General features: G+C 38.2%; 1 protein-coding gene across 4 annotated transcripts in view; it reads left to right on the forward strand.

Annotated features, from left to right (window-relative positions):
* Window positions 1-1,613: 1,613 nt before the first annotated feature.
* map3k15 (mitogen-activated protein kinase kinase kinase 15) overlaps window positions 1,614-20,450 on the forward strand; it is a 37,864-nt gene continuing 19,027 nt past the window's right edge. Inside the window, exons 1-20 of one of the 4 annotated variants that reach the window (XM_056249099.1) lie at window positions 1,614-2,458; window positions 4,320-4,459; window positions 7,017-7,040; window positions 9,904-9,981; window positions 10,597-10,790; window positions 12,185-12,353; window positions 12,435-12,541; window positions 12,667-12,837; window positions 14,067-14,179; window positions 14,357-14,516; window positions 14,745-14,895; window positions 14,990-15,097; window positions 15,178-15,227; window positions 15,458-15,553; window positions 16,628-16,715; window positions 16,832-16,965; window positions 18,039-18,166; window positions 18,247-18,377; window positions 18,460-18,565; window positions 20,033-20,190. In XM_056249099.1, the coding sequence (XP_056105074.1) occupies window positions 2,152-2,458; window positions 4,320-4,459; window positions 7,017-7,040; window positions 9,904-9,981; window positions 10,597-10,790; window positions 12,185-12,353; window positions 12,435-12,541; window positions 12,667-12,837; window positions 14,067-14,179; window positions 14,357-14,516; window positions 14,745-14,895; window positions 14,990-15,097; window positions 15,178-15,227; window positions 15,458-15,553; window positions 16,628-16,715; window positions 16,832-16,965; window positions 18,039-18,166; window positions 18,247-18,377; window positions 18,460-18,565; window positions 20,033-20,190 (2,613 nt within the window). In that variant the 5' untranslated portion in view covers window positions 1,614-2,151. Of the gene's footprint in view, window positions 2,459-4,319; window positions 4,460-7,016; window positions 7,041-9,900; window positions 9,982-10,596; window positions 10,791-12,184; window positions 12,354-12,434; window positions 12,542-12,666; window positions 12,838-14,066; window positions 14,180-14,356; window positions 14,517-14,744; window positions 14,896-14,989; window positions 15,098-15,177; window positions 15,228-15,457; window positions 15,554-16,627; window positions 16,716-16,831; window positions 16,966-18,038; window positions 18,167-18,246; window positions 18,378-18,459; window positions 18,566-20,032; window positions 20,191-20,450 lie in introns of those variants that run through there. The other 3 variants (XM_056249100.1, XM_056249101.1, XM_056249102.1) reach the window with 3 other exon arrangements.

Here is a 20,450-nt window from a genome sequence, read left to right on the forward strand (position 1 = left end):
TATATATATATATATATATATATATATATATATATATATATATATATATATATATATATATATATATATATATTGCATTATATTTCTTTAACACTTCTAAATTATTTGATAATGCAGATGTATAAAAGATAAAATATCAGTACATTTGCAGGTGGAATAATTAAAAAAAACATGGAGGTTTTATTCATAAACAAAAACATACATCATTCAGAACCCTCTCATCACACCTTTTGTCTAAGAGTAAAGTTTGTATGAATGAGGAACTATACATGTAGTAGTTCGGCATTTCGCCACAACCACCAGTTTTTCCAAGTAGTTTCTGTCAATGACGCCAGTATATTGCTTGACAGCATTTCTGAAGAAACAATCCTGTGTTGTAATTAAAATATATTTTTGTAATTTGTGTGCGTTAAAGGATGTGTTAATCATGTTGAGTATGTCCCTTCATGATATGTGTTGTCTATTTGTCTGTAAACAAATGAAATAAATTATGACTTGTTAAAATTAGAGATATTCTTTAAATGCCATTCTCTTAAAGAATAAGAGACATTTGTATAAATATGTTATTATTATTAGTAGTAGTAGTTATAATAATATAACAATAATCACAATAAAAACAGCAATAATCACAATTATTATTGTTGTTGTTATTTATATTTTCTATTATTTTTTAAACTGAACCGCTCTAGACCCTCATTTGAGTGGCAAGATCAACAAATCACTTAAAAATCTTTTCCATTTACAATTTGACCTAACTTATATATTTAGTGGCAAATTTAGTGGTAAAATGACCCAATTTGTAAAAAAAAAAAATTGACTATAATTAAGTCAAAAATGACTGTAAACTTATGTTTGACTATAATTTGTTCACTCACAGATTATATATATATATATATATATACATATATAGCATATACCATCTATTTCATTTGTTTACGGGTAGACAGTAGGCCTACAATAAAAGGAAGTTACTGGGTTGGAGTTTAGAAAATAAGTTGACAGCAATTCATATGCTGTTCAATAGGTCTATTTAAAAAATTAATTATGATGTTTAAAATAATTAATTTAGGCTACATCAATTAGTACTGCTGTCACCACGGTTATGACGTCACGTTGCCGTTTTGCGCCTAGTGAAGTTTAAAAACGTGTAGGCTATTTGTTTACCAAGAAGGCATTCGTCACTGAAGAGTGAGATAAAATGTGAAATTTGTGACGTGTAAAGAAAACCAAGGTAGGCCTATCATTTGTGAATATTTTACAGAATATTTTCATGGTTTTCATGGTTTAATTACGAAAATATTTCTGTGTTAGGCTATTTACGAGTCATAAAATGCTATAAAACAGCGAAACAAAAGCAGTCGGTCGCTTTATTAGCCTACTAAAATGTGTAAAATGCAATTTCCACACTTCAAACGTGATGGAAATGACAGACTTTCAGAGGAAAAATGACTCTTTTGAATGTACACTGTTAGTGAGCGTGGGGAAAGTTTCAATGAAGCCTTGCAATGTATTGGAATTGTTTACTTCCATTTTCTCAATTCTGAAATGAAATGAAGACAACAGAGAGTAAACCAGTTTGGCGAGCTGGAGCCCTGGGCTATATGGACCTGGTGGCGGCGGTGCTCTGTTTGCCATGCGCGTATCAAGTTTTATATTTAGACATCTGCTCCAGATGATTCAATAGAGACTGTAGCTACATGCAGCAACAACCGCGAGACGTTCCTCGCGCACTAAACTCTTATGAAATGTACTTACGCCTGAACGGAAGGACAGGCGTTTGAGGAAATGATCGGATCAGTGTGCAGAGAGGGCAGGAGAGATGACTTCCTCAAATAGGATGGTAATGCCCGTCTTTGGAGACATTGAATGCGCGGTGCGCGTTAAGTTTGTCTGACTTTCTGCACTTTCCGCGTTAATTCACAAGAGCTGCATTTTGTATAATTGCACAACCGCTGGCGCAAACGAGATAAAACTGGACCGGATTGTAATATGTAGTGATGCGCGCTGCTTTAATGAATCGCAAGACGCTGGACGTCACAGCCACGCGCCTTTCCGTGCCACAGGTGCGCACTAAACTTTGGTTATTCATTATTGATTAACGGCGCAAAGAAAAGGAGGAACGCGCAGAGGGACAAAACAATTACTCGCAGTATGGAGATCATGTCCAATCAACCCACATCAGAGACTGGTGGCGACCACACCGCAGCGGTTTCCATGTCTGCAGGCGTGGAGAGGACTGATGTGACCAGCCCGAGTCCGGTGACCAAACAGAGGTCCCTGCGAGCGGTTTATGTGCTGAATGATGGACTGAAGGCAGTGGCTGCGAACAGCCCGGAATCCGGGGCGCTCCAGTGTCTCCAGCGCGCCTGCGACGCGGAGAGTGCCATATTAACTACAGTGACTTTTGGACGATTAGACTTTGGGGAGACAACAGTGCTTGATACCTTTTATGACGCAGGTGAGGCACTGCAAGGCAGGTTTAAGGCATGGGTGCTCGAGGCTATAGTTCTAGAGCCCCCCAACTCTTTACCCTTTGGGTGTCTCTCTTATCTGGCACACCCAGTTCAGTTCTTGGAGCCTCATACAACTAGCTGATGAGTTGAATAGTGTGTGCTGGATTACGGAAACATCCAAAATGTGTAATTTTGGAGAGCTTCTTGGACCAGGACTTCCATTGATAACATTCAGCTCTGCAGGATGGTGCATCTCTAGAAGAATAGAAACTCATTGGCATTGGTCATGTAAGATTTAGAGCATGGGTGTGCCATTGAATTAAATTACTTTGTAAGAATAGTACTATAGTACTAATGGCACTACTACTATAGTAATATCATGCAAATACAATAATATTATATAAATAATAATAAAATAAAAAATTATAAACAAAACTTCATAAAACATCAATATACATAAATATGTAAAATTATAAATAATAAATAAATAAATAAGTGGTGGTGCTGTACATATGCAAAAACTAGTAGTTGCTCTCTTATAATTATTACATAAATTAATATAAAAAGTGAATATTAGTAATACCATGCAAAAAAGGAAAGAAAATATATTAATTAAATAATCATAAATAAAACAATATAACACAAGAAAAAGCACCCATTATAATTATTATATAAATATTTTTTATACACACACACACACACACACACACACACACACACACACACACACACACATACATATATATATATATATATATATATATATATATATATATATATATATATATATATATATATATATATATATATATATATATATATATTATAAAACGCAGTATATTATACAGATTACAGACAGATACTACAGGAAAAAAAGTTTCTCAAAAAGTAATTATGCTAAATTGTTAACGGTAATGTGATGCTAGGGTTAGGGATCAATGGGCTTTTCTATGGGAAGGCTATTGGGTCATGGCAATCTCTTTCAAGGGATATTAGGTGTGCATTTGGGATCTTCTGCCTCCAGCACATTCCTTTCCTGGAATTTACTCGCCAGGTCTAGTATATGAAGTCTCTCTCTCTCTCTCTCTCTCTCTCTCTCTCTCTCTCTCTCTCTCTCTCTCTCTCTCTCTCTCTCTCTCTCTCTCTCTCTCTCTCTCTCTCTCTCTCTCTCTCTCTCTCTCTCTCTCTCTCTCTCTCTCTCGTGGGCGTGGCTGCACGCATTACTCTGGGTGATCAAAATATGTTTACATATGAGCTTTAGGAGGGTGAGAAAATGGGAATGTTTTTAAGTTTGATGCTGTGCCCTTTTGTGAATGCTGAATTCGCTACAGCATGGGTCATTTGCAGCACTTTTCACTGAAGAAAAGTGCATTTTAAAGCTAGAACTTTAAATTCTAGTTCTGCAAAAAGTGAACAAAACTCTCATACAGTTCTAGTCTTCTTGTTATTGCATTTCCCTCTTCTCTTTACTAAGAATGTGAGTCATGCATCTTACAGTACATCAAGTCTGGTCTTGTATTTTTGAGCGTATACTAGTGCATGGCTTTTAAACATGATTTCAGATGTTTGCATAGTTTCAACAGAGTAAGCACAGACTGTGTTTGACTGGAAACGAACAAATATAACCATATATAGTAGAACAAATATGCCCTTAGGACTAACTTTAAACAGACAAAAGGTTATTTAAAGAGTTTATAGTGTGTGTTGTCATGGATTGTCATAATAAACAAAAGAAGCTCATGAAAATGATTCTTAAATAACAGGCACTGAGACGGATGCTTAAAGTATGCTAAACTAGAGTGTACTATAGTGGGATTCTGCATTATGGTCTCCCTGAGTGCTTACTGTGTCTCTGATTGATTGCAGACATTGCAGTTGTGGATATGAGCGATGTGTTCAGACAGCCATCCCTGTTTTATCACCTCGGTGTGCGTGAGAGCTTTGACATGGCCAACAATGTCATCCTCTACCACGACACGGACCCTGACACGGCACAATCCCTTAAGGTGAGAGTCTTAAACACACTCATTAACCAATTGTTTACCTAGACTTCTGTTGACCTATTATGCTCTTTTACAAAGTTGTGATTTTGTTTTTAGGGTTTACTAGAATAGGTTTTCATGCTTGAATGTTCAAAAAACACCTTATTTTTTTTACATATTTTACATTGTTTTAAAATATAGTCTGTCAGTTATGCTCTGTTTAGTTCTGGTCTTTAGGAAACCCCTCCTTCCAAAAATGCGCAATGTGCTCTGATTGGTCGGCTAAACCAGTGTGTTATTGGTCAACCGCTTCGAGCATGTTTCAGAAATGCCACTCCTCTTATCATTACTGCAAGTTTCAACACAACTCAGCCAGGCTTCAACCCTTTATTTTGCATAGGCCTTGGTGGGAATTATTTAAATGTGGGATATTGTGATGTGTACGTTCCTGGAAGAAAACTCAAGACTATAATCATGGTGTTTCAGGGGGTTCAGAAACAGTATGCACTGATATGGATTAAGTTCATTTGGAGTGGACTTTGTGCTTTATAACTTTGCAGACCTTTTTCACGCTCAAACCGCAACATTACACACTAAAGAAATGTAAAAAAAAAAATCATAATATATCACCTTTAAAGGTGCTGTGTGTCACTTTTTTAATGTGCGATGATTTTAAGGAAGCCATATGTAGTCTGATTTTCCCTAAAAAAGTAAATACTGGTTTAAATAATATTGATTTAATTAATAGTTTGAGTTTGAGTAGGACTAACAATGGAAGATTGGAAACCTGTTTGGTAACAGTAAGTATTTTGCAATTGTGTAGTGCTGTAGATTGCAGAAAAATTAAGTGCTACATCTTTAAATCAAGCTAATTATAATTACTACAGATGTTTTAGACTAAGAATTATCCAAAACCACAATCTTACCCCTAAAGAAAATCCTGTTTATTAATAAAAAAACAAATACATTTACTTTCCCCTTAAGACATCCACAAAAAAGGCTTTGTCTTATTTAGCTCATTTCTTGAAAAAAAAGCACTTACATTCTTTTGCCCTTTAAAGATGTCCATAAAAAAATTATTTTATTAAAAAAAAGTCTTATTTAGCTAATTTCTAGAAATTTTATAAAAAATAAATATTGAATTAACTACGTTTCACCTAAAAAATGTTCACAAAAAGAGACTTTGGGCCAGATTTACTAATAGCTTGCACCATGCAAACTCTCTTTTGGCGTTACAAAACTACTGTAAGGATTTCCTAAAGACACGCAGTGAAAAACAGGGTTATTTTTGTGGCTGACTGTATTGCACATGCATTTAAAGGAGTTTCCCTTTCAGATAAACTCCTTCCTATGCTGAGAATAGCAGGTCAGGCCCTGCCGCCTTGCAGTGGGCGATCTTGTTCAGATGACAAAGATACTAAAAGGGAATGTAATAGCCTGAGGGCTCGAAAGTTTTAACCTCCCATTAATCCTTGCTAGTATTTGTGTGGGGGCAGTTAGAAAAAGTTATGACAGGAATATGTAATTCCTAAGTTGGGGGGTGGTAAAAACAAAATGTCATAATGGCCCAAAAAGCATGTCTTAAACCAGACACTAATTTGCGCTGCTCTTGGTAGATGGTCATTGTGGAAATGATCCGGCTGCGTTACTTTGGAATTACATATTTCCGTCATAACTTTTTCTAAGTGCCACCACACAAATACTAGCAAGGATTGATGGGAGGTTAAACTTTCTAGCCCTCAGACTAGTATCTTTGTCATCTGAACAAAGAGGCCGTCCACTACTAGGCTACAGGGCCTGACCTGCTATTCTCAGCTTAGGAAAGAGTTTATCTTTTCTGGGCACGGACAGTAGAGCTGCCTGAACAACACGGTCTGTATTCGAGCTAAGGAATGCTATCAGCCCAGGACAGCTGCTCATAGCCACATTGCCACAGAGACATCGGAAGGCATGTGTTCTAGCATACCGAAATGATGACAATCACACGTGGGGAGGAGCGTCACACGATCTGTTTGTGTATTTGTTAATGTTCTGTCACGCTGCTGTCCAACTGATTCAGTCCGGTTTCATTCACTGCACCACATGGCCATCAGTCATGGAATAAGTATAATAAATGGCATGACAGCAAAACTTGGGAAGTTTGAGACTTATATAAGATAGTCCTGGACAGTCCTAGTCCTTGATTTTGATTGGTTGAGCGAGCCACATTCAAAGCCGTTGTAAATGACTCTACAAACATACACCTGTGACCACATTACATCAATATTACTGCGCCACTGTGTCTCTGTGTTGCTTGTTGTTAAGAACTATATTGCTTGACGGAAGAGTTGTCTGTGTGGTTATTTATAAAACCTTGCCAGGTATGTAGAATAACCGTTTTATAAAAACAATACGCCCTGTGAAGTTACAGTATGGTTTACAGTGAATTTAGAGCAGCTAAGGGGGTTTTGCTCTGCGTCGTGCCTAACAACGCTGTTCTAAATTCACTGTAAGCCATGGCTTCTTGAGGCTTATTGCTTTAGTATGCATGCATTTTTGGAAATATTCAGTAATTATTTCTTTTCTTTTGTTTCTTGCATAGGACATGGTGGCACAGAAAAACACAGTAAGTATCAAAAGGATGTAATCTGATGAGGTTTGGAGTCAGATTGTTGTTGGTGTGCCAAGAGCTTTGTGTATGAGACTATTTTTGGAGCTCTTATGACATACGTTTACATGCTCTTCTGTGTCAGGGCTTGAAAATATATTTTATTTATATCCACTTCATTTGGTGGGCAGATCATTTCCTGAACTCTACTTTATGCACATACAGTACACTAATCTGTGAGTGGACACAAGGTTCTGGTGGGTCGCTGTGTCCAGTTGTGAAGACTATTGCGAATTCTGATGAAGGGCTCTCAAGGTGTCATGGCTCTCTGAATTAGTGGTTTTGAAAACGGAGATGGTCGTTGAGTGTTAGTCTTTAAATAAACCTCTTCTATTGAATGGATACAGAGAGGAATCTGATCTTTTATAGCAGCATTTTAAAGCTATGTGATTCATTGAAATGATCCAGAAACAAGCAAAAGTGTGTTAACTTCTGAACATCAGTTTTGTGAACACAAATGAAATTCAATGTTTGCTCTTTAATATTCATTAGGAATTATTCAGGCATCTTTCTCAGGAATTGTTAACCCAAGAATTCTGACATTATTTACTCAACCTCATGTTCCAAACTTGTATGACTTTCTTTGTTCTGTTGGACAAGACTGTGCCTCTGTTTTATGGCGAGTGAAGCTTTCAAGCTTCAAAAAACAACAAAAACACTCTAAAAGTGACATAAAAATGGTCCATATGGCTCATGGGCTTCTGGTGTCATGTGATAGCTTTGTGTGAGGAACAGGGTGAAATTTGAACCTTTTCGGATGACATTAACTTCCAGTAACTTGATCACTGTGTGAATAATAATTCATGAGTAAATTATAAAAAGACCAATGAACTGGATCAGCCAATTCATTGAAAAGAGTCATTTCCAAATGGCTACTTCTCTCATCAATTCTCATAAACGTACCAAGGATGAAGCTAGGATTTGCAGTGAATTTGCTTGTGTGTATTTGACAGTTTAAGCGCAATAAGAGAACATAGTTTAATACTCACGGGACGCGGCGTCTGACAGCCAGCCTTCTGTGCGAGTGCTTCGGATGAGTGCGCTCAGAAAACCATATATCAGAAGTTTATGGCTTTCAAAATAATGCAGATAATAAACTTTCATGATGATGAAGAACTGCAATGTCACGTGACCGCGATGGAGATGATAAATAAAACTGGTAGAGTATCCGAGGCATAGATATCCATAATAAAGTCTAAATGTCTTACGGCGGAGTATCTATCGTCATCACCGTCGGCCATCTTGTCACAGGCAAGCTTTCTGGCGGGCTCTGTGGTACCTGATGTAAGATGAGTGATCAGCACGAACACAAATACTCTTATCTCGTTGAAATCTTGACGGATTTACAAACGGTTTGGTTTCTTACAAACGTTATTAACGTGGCTATAATTCTGGATGATTATTTATGTATACACTTATTATTCATAAGTATGCAGTGTCATAACTACTTCTCTGACGTTTATAACAAACCAAACCGTTTGAAAATCGGTAGAAAATTGAGCAAGTTATGGTTATTTAAAAAGTACATGCACCATTAAAACACAATGTTACGAGTGAGCGAGCTGCCTGTGACAAGATGGCCGCCAGGTGCGGACGTCGACCTCCATTGGGCAGCAGCGCGGACGAGACATCTAGCCCCTATTATGGATATCTATGATCCGAGGGAAGTGCTGTACAGGCTCTGCCCTCTTCTGGAAAGCGGTGTGCTCATTTGCATTTAAAGATACATGCACATAAAACAGCATGTTTTTCCTTCCACTCAAAAATGGGCAGTTTCAACATGGTATAATAAATTATCTGTAGGGTATTTTGAGCTGAAACTTCACAGACACATTCTGGGGACACCTGAGACTTACATTACATCTTGTAAAAAGGGGCATAATAGGTAGCCTGACTACGTCAGACTTCGTACTTCCGCTCAATTTCAGTTCGCTTGAGATAGCGACCTATCTCTCAGTTTTCCTCCGGCCTGAAAACAGCCGGCCAATCAACGAACAGAGGGCGGGCTGAGAGCCGTGACGTAGACGCTAAGCGCAGAGTTTAAGATTGTATTTTAGGTTAGGGAAATCGAAAACGACTGCAGATATGGAGATACGGGATGCAATTCGCTCTGTTGTGGAGAATATTCCCGGCATTTGCAAACTGAAGCCCGAACAAGAAGAGCGTTTGTTAAACATTTTGAATGGAGGTGATGTTTAAGTTGGAGAGAGAGGTAATTGTGTTATGTGATTGGCTTACGGGTAACCAATGATTTTATACTTCAGACAAGCGCCCCGCCCGCGAGAAAGAAAACACTTTTCAATTATGCCATTCCAGACTCTGTCTACGAAGCAAAGTGAAGTAGCAGAGTTTGGTATTACCAGGCTACATAATAGGCCCTTTTTAATGTAATGTTTAAAGTTTCGATTCACAAAACATTTTTAGTAGTTATAGTTTTTATTAACAATAATCCCACTGGCTCAAACAAAGGTGTTGTGCGGTTTCTGAAGGCTTCTCATACAGAGCATGAGTTGTACGAACTACATCTTAAGTTTTTACATTTCTTTGAAGCTTAAAAAGTCAACTCCCTATTCATTGTAAATGCATGGAGAAGAGTGACTAGTGTTGGAACAACATGAGGGTGAGTAAATGACAATTTTTGGGGATGAACTTTGCTTTTGTCTTACTCCTTCGACTTTATTTTCCTGTCTTCATTGAATAAGATGCAGTGTAGTGTATATTCTTTATCTGTCACTCTTTTTTTCTCTTTTCCTTTCAGTTCCCTTCACTGTTTGCTCTCCTTTTCTTTCTTTCTCTCTATCTCGTGTGTTACCTGGAGTAGGCTGCAAGGCCAGTTAAAATAGGCTTCCCATGGGTCCAGTTGCCTCCTGAGTACAGGGGCTCCAACCTAAGAAACAAAGTAGGTACTGCAAGTGTGCTAGTGCATGCTGGGAAAATTCCATATATACACCACTGATGTCTGTGAGTTATTTCATGCTGAGAAATAGCTTGGTTAATTTTAATTGATTCCATTAAGTGGATCCAAAGGCTTGGTAGTTTTTCAGACCCCATTTTTGGACCCCATTTTAAAAACCACAATGCCTTAGCTGAAGAGTCTGAGAATTTAAAATGTACTCAGTAGCTATGATTAGAACACAGTCCTAAAAGTTTAAATAGGCTAGAAGTGTATGGTGACCATTTGACTTGAAAGAGGCTTTAGGTGACCTCTTGCATTTGAGGTGTTGATGTGGCAGATTGCTAAGATGTGCTTCGGCCACCTCCATTTCACTCTGGAATTCTGGGACAGTACATGATCACAAATGTGTCAACAAGATTTCCTTTAGCACTTCACATCTCTTGGCTGGCAGTTGCTGAGTACATGATCACTAACACAGAGACAATTCTGACGGATAGTTTGTACTTTTACACAGAGGTGCAGACTTCAAATTCCAGTGATCTCTAAAGTGCTCCTACCAGCAAAGAATAGGTCTATATTGCATTTTTCACAGATTTAGAATTTGTTTCTCTTTCTTAGGCCTCCAGTGGGAACTACTATTTCATCCCTTATTTGATGACGCCCAACAACGAGTACTTATGCTGTGAGAACGTGGCCCAGCGTAGAGCATCGGAGTACATGCAACCCAACTGGGACAACCTTCTTGGACCTCTGTGCGTCCCGTTGGTGGACCGCTTTGTCAACTTACTCAAAGACATTCACGTCACATCTTGGTATGACTGCTCACATTATGATCACTCTTGGCTGGATGCCCACTCTATGGTCTTTCTTTCAGAAGATCCTTTACAGAGTTACGTAATGATGTCATGCCATGTTTTGCTGAACATAAATAAAGCAAACATCTTCTATTTTGTGATTGTTAAACATTTTTTTTGACCACATCGTGTTGTCCCTATATTGAAGAAATGGGACTCAGCCCAAATGGGATGAAGCAGTCAGATTATATCATCTTCTAGACAGACATCCACAAGTGCACGCAAGATTTATTTGGCACTACAGTAGCTTCTCTAACAAGCATTGGGGTGTCCTTTCACCTAGACCTCTGGTATCAAATTTTAGAACTCCAGCAGATTGTAGTGCCATGATTTCAGCATTCTGTTACATACAGTACACTAGTCTAGTGTAGATAGATTTTTAATACTATTGCTAACCCACTTTTTAGCTGGCCAAGAACACGTAAAGTACAAACAAAATTCATTGTTGTTGCATGATATTTAGATGCATCAGATGGTTCCAAAAGGGGGTTTTCTACGGTGGCCAAGAGTGCTCAATGTGCTGCAACTGAAAAAAAGAGCTCTCTCTGCCACCGTAGTTTTCGCAGCGATGCCATAGGATAACCTTTTTTTGGTTCCTCAAACTGTTCACCTTTCAGTGAACAGTTCTTTAAAAAAAAACTTTTCTTAACTTGAAGAACATTTTAATAATCTAATGAACCTTATTCCACTATTAAGAATCTTTTGTGGAATGAAAAGGTTCCATGGATGTTAAAGGTTCTTCTTAGAACCATAGATGCCAATAAAGAACCTTTCATTTTAAAGGGTTGGTTCACTCAAAAGTTTAAATTCTGTAATTAATTTCTCACCCTCATGTCGTTCCAAACCCCTAAGACTTACGTTCATCTTCGGAACACAAATTAAGATCTTTTTAATGAAATCTGAGAGCTTTCTGTCCCTCTATTGAAAGCTATGCAACTACCATTTTGATGCTTGAAAAAGTTCATAAAGAGATCGTAAAACTAATCCATAAGAATTGAGCGGTTTGGTCCAATTTTTCTGAAGAGACTCGATCGCTTTATATGATGAACAGATTTAATTTTGTTTTTTTATTCACATATAAACATTGATCAGCGGACATAAACAGAAGCAACACTGAACCTGCTTGATGCGCGAGAACAAACTTCTTGCGCTCAGATTTCATCGAAATATCTTGATTTGTGTTCCGAAGATGAACGAAAGTCTTACAGGTTTGGAACAGCACAAGGGTGAGTAATTACTGAAAGAATAAAAAAATGTGGGTGACCTATCCCTTTAAGAGTATATCTGAGGCTTATAGTACCTGCAGATTTATCAGTGTATGCTAAATCCTTTTGTAAATTCCTCCCTGACAGTGCTTCTTACAAAGACACGCTACTGAACGACATCCGAAAAGCTCGAGATAAATACCAGGGTGAGGAGCTGGCCAAGGAGCTTACCCGGATCAAACTCCGCATCGACAACACTGAGGTTTTGACTCAGGACATTGTAATGAACCTGCTTTTCTCCTACAGAGATATACAGGTATATACTGTAAACCAAAAACACCTAAGCATTAAAAAACTTTACAGCTTGGTTTTAATGGTGTTTGGTTCATGTTTTCAGGACTATGATGCCATGGTTAAATTGGTACAGACCATTGAGATGTTGCCCACCTGTGACTTGGCCATCCAGCCCATGATTCAGTTCCACTATGCTTTTGCGCTCAATAGGTGACCACAAATCTGCATTGTGTGGTATATTCTCCTATTCATATGCTTGGCAAACAGACATTTCACTTATACAGCGTTTGATCTCAGGAACAAATGCATTTGTATTTGTGTGTGTGTGAACGCAGACGAAACAGCCCTGGAGATCGAGAGCAGGCTTTGCGTGTGATGTTGCAGGTTCTTCAGTCATGTGAGCACCCTGCACCTGATATGTTCTGCTTGTGTGGGCGCATCTATAAGGATATCTTCCTCGACTCTGACTGCAAGGACACCAAGAACAGAGAGAACGCCATCCAGTGGTGAGTGAGTGAAATGAGCTGCTCGAAGCTCACCTTTTAAAGGTCATGTTATTTTTTTTATTTTTCTTAATGAAGGAAATCCTTTAGGTTGGGCTCTGGAACAAATATCTGCATTATTATTTTACACTAAAACACCCGGAACATCCTAGCACCCAATTTAAGTATGCTAAAAAAAACACCCAGAACACCCTGACAACCTCATCAAATGTGCTAAAACGCCTAGAACACCCTAGCAACTGCATTAAAAACTATCAGAATGCACTAGCAGCTGCATTAAATGTGGTAGAACACCCAAGTTGGTGTACTGAATATGCTAATAACACCCAGATTACCCTAGCAGGTGCATGAAATGCACTGAAGCACACAGAACACTCTAACAACCGCATTAAGTGTGCTAAAAGCACCTTAGCTACAACACTGAATGTGCTAAAAATACTGAGGAGAGCAGACACATTACATGCGCTAAAAACACCCAGAAGACTCTAGCATCTGCATAAAATGCACTAAAAATACATAGATCGCCCTAGCAGCCGTATTAAACACCTCGATATACTCAAAGTGAAGTTCTTTTTCGTTCTTCGCTTAGGGGTAAAAAAGTTCAAAATTCGTGACCAGCTGTATACTGTTAGCGAACATCCCAACGTCTCCACCACAGCTGAGAGTGGCATTTAGATGAATATGTAAATATGTGCTGCATGCTTTCACAAAACAAAAATGAGAAAACAGCAAGCATTTTTTAAAGAAATCATAAGAAAAGCATTTCATGTGGATATGTTTGCACGAGCTCTGCAATTCGGCACTCCAGTAAAGTAACGTCGGTAGATTGCTTAAAAACAAACAGCTTTGCTGTATTAAACATGAAAAACAGTGTCAGTGTCTCATTTCATCAGAAGGTCAACTTAATTTCCTACTATAAAGCGACTCTCCAGTGGGTTCATGTTTTTACCCACGGACATCTGACTCCAAACAAACTTCGAAATGACGTCACATCAGTTTTTTCGATTTCGCTTGAAGTATATCGGGGCCTTAAATGTGCTAAAACACCCTGATAATTGCATTAATTGGGTTAAAACACCAAGAACACCCTAGCATCCACATTAAATCTACTAAAAAACCCTAGCAATTACATTACATAGCAAAGCACTGGCATCCACTTATGACACTATTATTGTGGTGGTAACTTTACAACTTTTTAGAAAATGTTAATGTGTAGTGTGTGTGTGTTGTAGGTATAGAAAAGGCTTTGAGCTGCAGCCCACTCTGTATTCAGGCATTAATCTGGCAGTGCTGCTTATAGTGTCCGGACAGCAGTTTGAGACTTCCATAGAGCTCAGGAAGATCGGTGAGGAGGAGCACACTTCCTGTATCCTGTTTCTCCCAGTCCATTCACTTCATTAAGAGCACACCTCCATCCTTATCACCTTCTCTCTCTCTCTCTCTCTCTCTCTCTCTCTCTCTCTCTCTCTCTCTCTCTCTCTCTCTCTCTCTCTCTCTCTCTCTCTCTCTCTCTCTCTCTCAGGTGTGAGATTGAACAGTCTGCTGGGCCGTAAAGGCAGTCTGGAGAAGATGAATAACTACTGGGATGTGGGGCAGTTCTTTACTGTCGGCATGCTTGCCAATGACATCCCCAAAGCTGTCCAGGCCGCAGAGAAACTCTTTAAACTCAAACCACCCATATGGTACATATACAATATACCTGTAGAAAATGTATTCTATATGTTAAGTTTAAGAAATAGAGTTGGAGCTGTGGCCAAACAGTTGTGTCCAGATGCATTTCGCCAAAAAAATGGAAATATGAATTTGAATCTGGCCACATCCTCCTTCTACTCATAATTTCTTTTCACAGCTTAACTTTCTAAAATGGCAAAATTGGGCTTTAATGCACTCGTATTCATTTCATCTTTCAGGTACCTGCGATCAGTCGTCCAAAACCTTCAGTTGATTCAGCATTTTAAGAAGCAGAACACTGAGCATTCTCCTCAAAGAGAGAGACTCAACTTCTGGATGGACATTATCGTGGAGGCCACACAGGGAACCACAAATGGCCTCCGTTTTCCGGTACTAAACCGCCTGACATTAGTGTCTTATCCAGGACCACAACTGAATCGGCCGAACAGCATTTAATAGACTCGTCCCTTTTTCCATTACGCAGGTGTTGATTCTGGAGCCGACTAAAGTGTACCAGCCCTCGTATGTGTCCATTAACAGTGAAGCTGATGAGAAGAATGTTTCAATATGGCACGTGTCCCCTTCTGAGACGGTCAGTGGTTTATGTGACGTCATGTTTGCTGAAAATTTTTATTTTGTGTATCCTTGTTTGATTTTCCGAACTGGTTGCAGAAGGGAATACATGAGTGGAACTTCACAGCGTCCTCCATCAAAGGCATTAGGTGAGATTCTGTCTATCTGTCTCTACTTTTTTATAAGGTTAAATTAACAATAGTATTTTTAAAAACTATACATTTTATTTCTAGTGTTTGTTTTTATAGTTTTAGTATACAATTTTAATATCGTCCAAAACATGAAAATATGTTGTTTCAGCTGCAATTCTTCCATTTAAATGTGATATATTCACGATCTCAGAGATGTGAAACAAATCTTGCATTCTTTCACTCTCTAGCATCTCAAAATTTGATGAGCGCTGCTGCTTTTTGTATGTCCACGATAACTCGGACGACTTCCAGATCTACTTCTCCACAGAGGAACAGTGTGGCAGGTTGGTGTTCAGGTCAAGTTTCTATAAAATATATAAAAATGAAACGCAAATGTGATGTTTATCTAAAGTCATGTTTGCTTATTAGTATGGCTGAATTGGATCATTAAAGGTCAGAAGCAAAGACATTGGTTAATAAATTGAGATTAAATACATAAAGTATATATTATTGCAGGTTTGCCTAATATTCTGAGTTTGCAATTCATTATTTGTATCCATTTTGAGGAATACTGAATGTGTTTTTGTGCAAGTGAGATGAGTAAATGCCTGCTCACATTTAGTCTAGAGCTACAATACCCATCATGTTTACACAGCACACACAACGCCTCTGCACTTACTCCCGATTTCTCTCAACATGGGGATTGGAGATAACCTGGCCCTAGCCAGATGAATTTCGCTCCGCCTAACTTCACTCACATCCATCTGGAACCTCTTCCATTGAGAGTGATTTCTCCAACCAACTTTATGGTTTAGCCAATCAGGACGCAGGGTGGGAGTTTCATAGATGTGACGTAGTGGAGAAGCGACCGTGAGACTGTTTTGATTCAGACAACAATGGCGGCTCGCATCGAGGAAACAAGCGTTAACATTGATGCTGCTATTTCATCCGTGTTGTCCAATCTACCTAATATTGTTTCATTAAAAGAACATCAGAGAACGGCTCTTAAGGCTTTTGTTGGTGGAAACGATGTTATATAGATCAGTGCCTTCTCCCGACCGGATTCTTCAGCGTCACGGGTTGGCTTCGGTGTGAGTGGTTGAAATAGCACGTCGATAAAGATGACAGACAAGTGGCTTATCCAATCATATGCAAGGATTTTTGATAAGGCCCAGCCTTCTGAAACGCCATTTCAATGGATCGGTTCCAAATGGATGAGTGAAGCTAGGCGGAGCGAAATTCATCTGGCTAGGGCCAGGTTAGATTGGAGAGGTGTCAGTCAATAAATGAGAAAACAAAATAACGTGTTATTTGAAAAAGTAACAAACAATATTTAAAAGAAATTAGTTACTTTACTGGTTATTTGAATAAAAAGTAATCTGCTTACTGATGTGGGAATGGTTGTCTCCTGTTTGAAGGTTCTGCTCCATGGTGAAGGAGTTGATCACAGACGGATCAGGAAATGCTGTCGAGCTAGAGGGGGAGGGAGACGGGGACACCCTGGAGGTGAACGCTTCAAAGATTAACTAGTTTTGTTTAACTAGACTAACTAGACTAAAAACTAGTCGATTCTTGTTGGATTTGTGTGGATTGGTGTACTTAACTCCTGAATTGTTCTGTAGTACGAGTACGACTACAATGAAAATGGCGACAGGGTGGTTCTAGGTAGGGGAACGTATGGAGTGGTCTACGCAGGGAGAGACCTCAGTAACCAGGTGCGCATTGCCATCAAAGAGATCCCAGAGAGAGACAGCAGGTGAGATATTTTTATGACAACCCTTTTGAAAAGGCCAGCATGGATGTTCACCAGCATATGTTGTGTTATGGATGCTGGTGTTTCCATCAGGTGTCTTAAAGGCACAAAAATAGTAATTCTGTCATCATTTACCCTCATGTTGTTCCAAACCTGTTTGACTTTCTTCTGTGGAACATTAAACAAGATATTTTGGAAAATGTCTCAGTTTTTTTTTTCTCCATACAATGAGAGTCAATGGGCTACAATGTTGTTTGTTCCCAACCTTAAGAAGAAAGCCATACAGGTTTTTAATGACATAAGAGTGAGTGAGTGAGTGAGTGAGTGAGTGAGTGAGTGAGTGAGTGAGTGAGTGAGTGATTAGAAAAATGATAATGTAATGATTAACAATAACTTTAATTAACGAATAATTATATTTAATGAATTTAAAATGTACAATTAATTCATCTTTTTTAAAATTATTTAAAACACTTTTTTTACAGTATTTTGGATTTTTTTTGGAGCAATATGATGCATTTCCAACTGAAATTATATTTAATCAGACAACATGTTGGCTAGGACTTAATTTTATCAATCTGGAATTGATTTGATTGTGAAAAGTGGTCCCTGTATGACAGACAGAGAAAGGTCTTAGATGGTCTTTTCAGGAGGGAAGATGAATAGAGAATTTTGTTTTTTTCGATTGTAGTTCTACAATACTAAACCATAAGATACATACAAGTGATACATACATCACCTCTACAGTGTTGTTATTGTTAACTAAAACTATTAGTAATATTTTTTGTCAATTGAAATAAAGATGAAATAAAATAAAAGATGAATTAGAAAAATTAGAAATGTTGCCATAGCAACTAACTGAAATTGAATGAGTTTAAATTAAAGCATTAAACTTACTATAACCGAAAGAAAAAAAGTCTGAAATTAAAGCTTTAAAAATTTAGTAAAAATGACAAAAGAAATGACTAAAACTTAAACTAAAAAGAAAACTGAAAATAAAAAAATAAAATCTAGTTTGAAATATTAATAATAATAATAAATAATAAAAAATAATACTAAAATAACACTGATACATACAGGTATTCCCAACCACTGCATGAGGAAATAGCCCTCCACAAGTACCTGAAACACAGGAACATTGTTCAGTACCTGGGCTCTGTGTCAGAGGATGGCTATATCAAGATCTTCATGGAACAGGTCCCTGGAGGTACATGTGTGGTTTCTGAAAGAAGAATATTAAGTATATCTTTTCTACTTTAAAAATTATGCATCATCTCTCCTCCACAGGAAGTCTGTCAGCGTTGTTACGTTCAAAGTGGGGTCCTCTTAAAGAAGCCACCATAATCTTCTACACTCGGCAGATCTTGGAAGGACTTCGTTATTTGCATGAGAACCAAATCGTTCATCGGGACATCAAGGTAACAACTGTGACAAACCTTTTGGGTCTTTATTTGTGGGCAATTAAAAGCAGAAGTTAAATGTCCATTCATCTGTCCACAGGGAGACAATGTCTTAGTCAACACCTACAGTGGCGTGTTGAAAATCTCAGACTTCGGCACGTCCAAGAGGCTGGCTGGAGTCAATCCCTGCACAGAAACGTTTACTGGTATTTGTTTCACTTTCATCGCCTTTTGTTGGTTACAGAATGTGCTCTCCATGTGACCCTCTCGCCTGTTCCATTTGACCCGTGCTGCATGTCACGCATCATACATCCTGGTGGTCTTGCCAGGTCAGGGTTTTGGGCCTAAAGTTCAGTCCATCATTAGCCCACCAAACAGGATCCGAGGGAGTTTCATTCCTCCCCTTTCAGTGTCAGGGCACCTCCTCCATCCCAACACTGTCAGCATGCATTAATACATTTTAGAATGTGATTTCCAATATCAGTATTAATGCTCTACATTAGGGGTTTTCAAACTGGGGTCGATGGAAAAAAGGTTGAGGGAAAAATAGAGTAAAAATGTAAAACAATAATAGTGGCACGTCTTGTTTTGGCCCATGTTTCATGTCAGTCATGTTTCATGTCTTGTCATGTGATTCCCTTTTCTAGTCTTGTGATCCTCTGTCATCAGAGTCCACTAAATTTCTCCACATATGTTTCCAGGAGACCATTCCCCTGGCAGGATCACATGAGGGCAAGGGAATCACATGACAAGACATGAGACATGACTGACATGAAACATGGACCAAAACAAGACATGACAAATATTTATTTAATAATTATTTATTTAACTATAATAATTTGACACAAAAATTATTTGACATAAAAATTATTTGACAAAGAAGTCTCTTATGCTCACCCGGGTTGCATTTATTTGATCAAAAATAGAATAAAAACTGTGAAATATTATTACAATTTAAAATAACTGTTTTCTATTTGAATTTATTTTAAAATATAATTCATTCCTGTGATGGAAAAGCTTAATTTTCAAGAAACATTGTTGTTATTATCAGTATTGGAAACAGTTGTGCTGCTTAATATTTTTGTTAAAAAAAAACTTCAATACTTTTGTAGCATTATAAAGTTCTCACTGTCACGTTTGATCAATGTAATGCATCCTTGCTGAATAAAATAATAAATTTCTTTTAAAAAATCTTAGTGACCACAAATTTTTGAACAATAGTCTATATAGCTCCCTTTATATTTTAGAAAGGGTCTCCTCCATATTTAAAAAGAAAACTTGACTGTTGGTCGTTTTGCTATCCAAACCACTGGTGTGGACTTGGTCACCTTTCCAGGACTTAGATAACCCTTATTTCCTGACTCAAAATAGACAGCGTTTCTTCTAGGTGTGGTGAGCGATTCTGAGTCCTGGTCACTGGTAACATGAGAATGTCTCCTGTGGGAGAGTAATTAGATTAGCATAGCGTCTGAGACAGGAGTGTGTTTGTGTTTCATTAGTGACTGCTGAAGCATCAGAGCAGGTGCACTCATCCGTCCTCCCTCTCGCCTTCCAGTGTCATCATCATCACTTCTGAACTTCTCTCCTTGATTTATTGTATTTTGTGTAACATCCTGTCGCAGCACATTCATATCTACTGAAGTTCTGCTCTTCCCTGGTAAACCTCTGTCCAGGCACGTTGCAGTACATGGCCCCCGAGATCATCGATAAAGGCCCTAGAGGTTACGGGGCACCTGCTGATATCTGGTCCCTGGGCTGCACCATCATAGAGATGGCGACAGGCAAACCACCTTTCCATGAGCTGGGAGAGCCACAGGCTGCCATGTTCAAGGTATAAATATATTTCCTTAAAAAAAATAGAAATGAAAAAAGGAAATGTGCTGATACTTCTAGTGCATTTGCATACTTCACAGTTGTGTATGTGTATTCCCAATAAATATATCTTTACTAATTTTGCTATCATTAGATAGAAATTATAGCATGTTAATGCCAACTTATATTTTAAAGTTTTTTAATCAATCAATAGTGTAAATTAAACACTTATTATACACTACTGTTCAAAAGTTTGGGGTATGTAAGAATGTTTTGTTT

The sequence above is a fragment of the Rhinichthys klamathensis genome, unplaced genomic scaffold (genome assembly GCF_029890125.1).
Source record: "Rhinichthys klamathensis goyatoka isolate OS25496 unplaced genomic scaffold, OSU_Roscu_1.1 h1tg000059l_1, whole genome shotgun sequence".
In the NCBI taxonomy this organism is placed as follows: domain Eukaryota; kingdom Metazoa; phylum Chordata; class Actinopteri; order Cypriniformes; family Leuciscidae; genus Rhinichthys; species Rhinichthys klamathensis.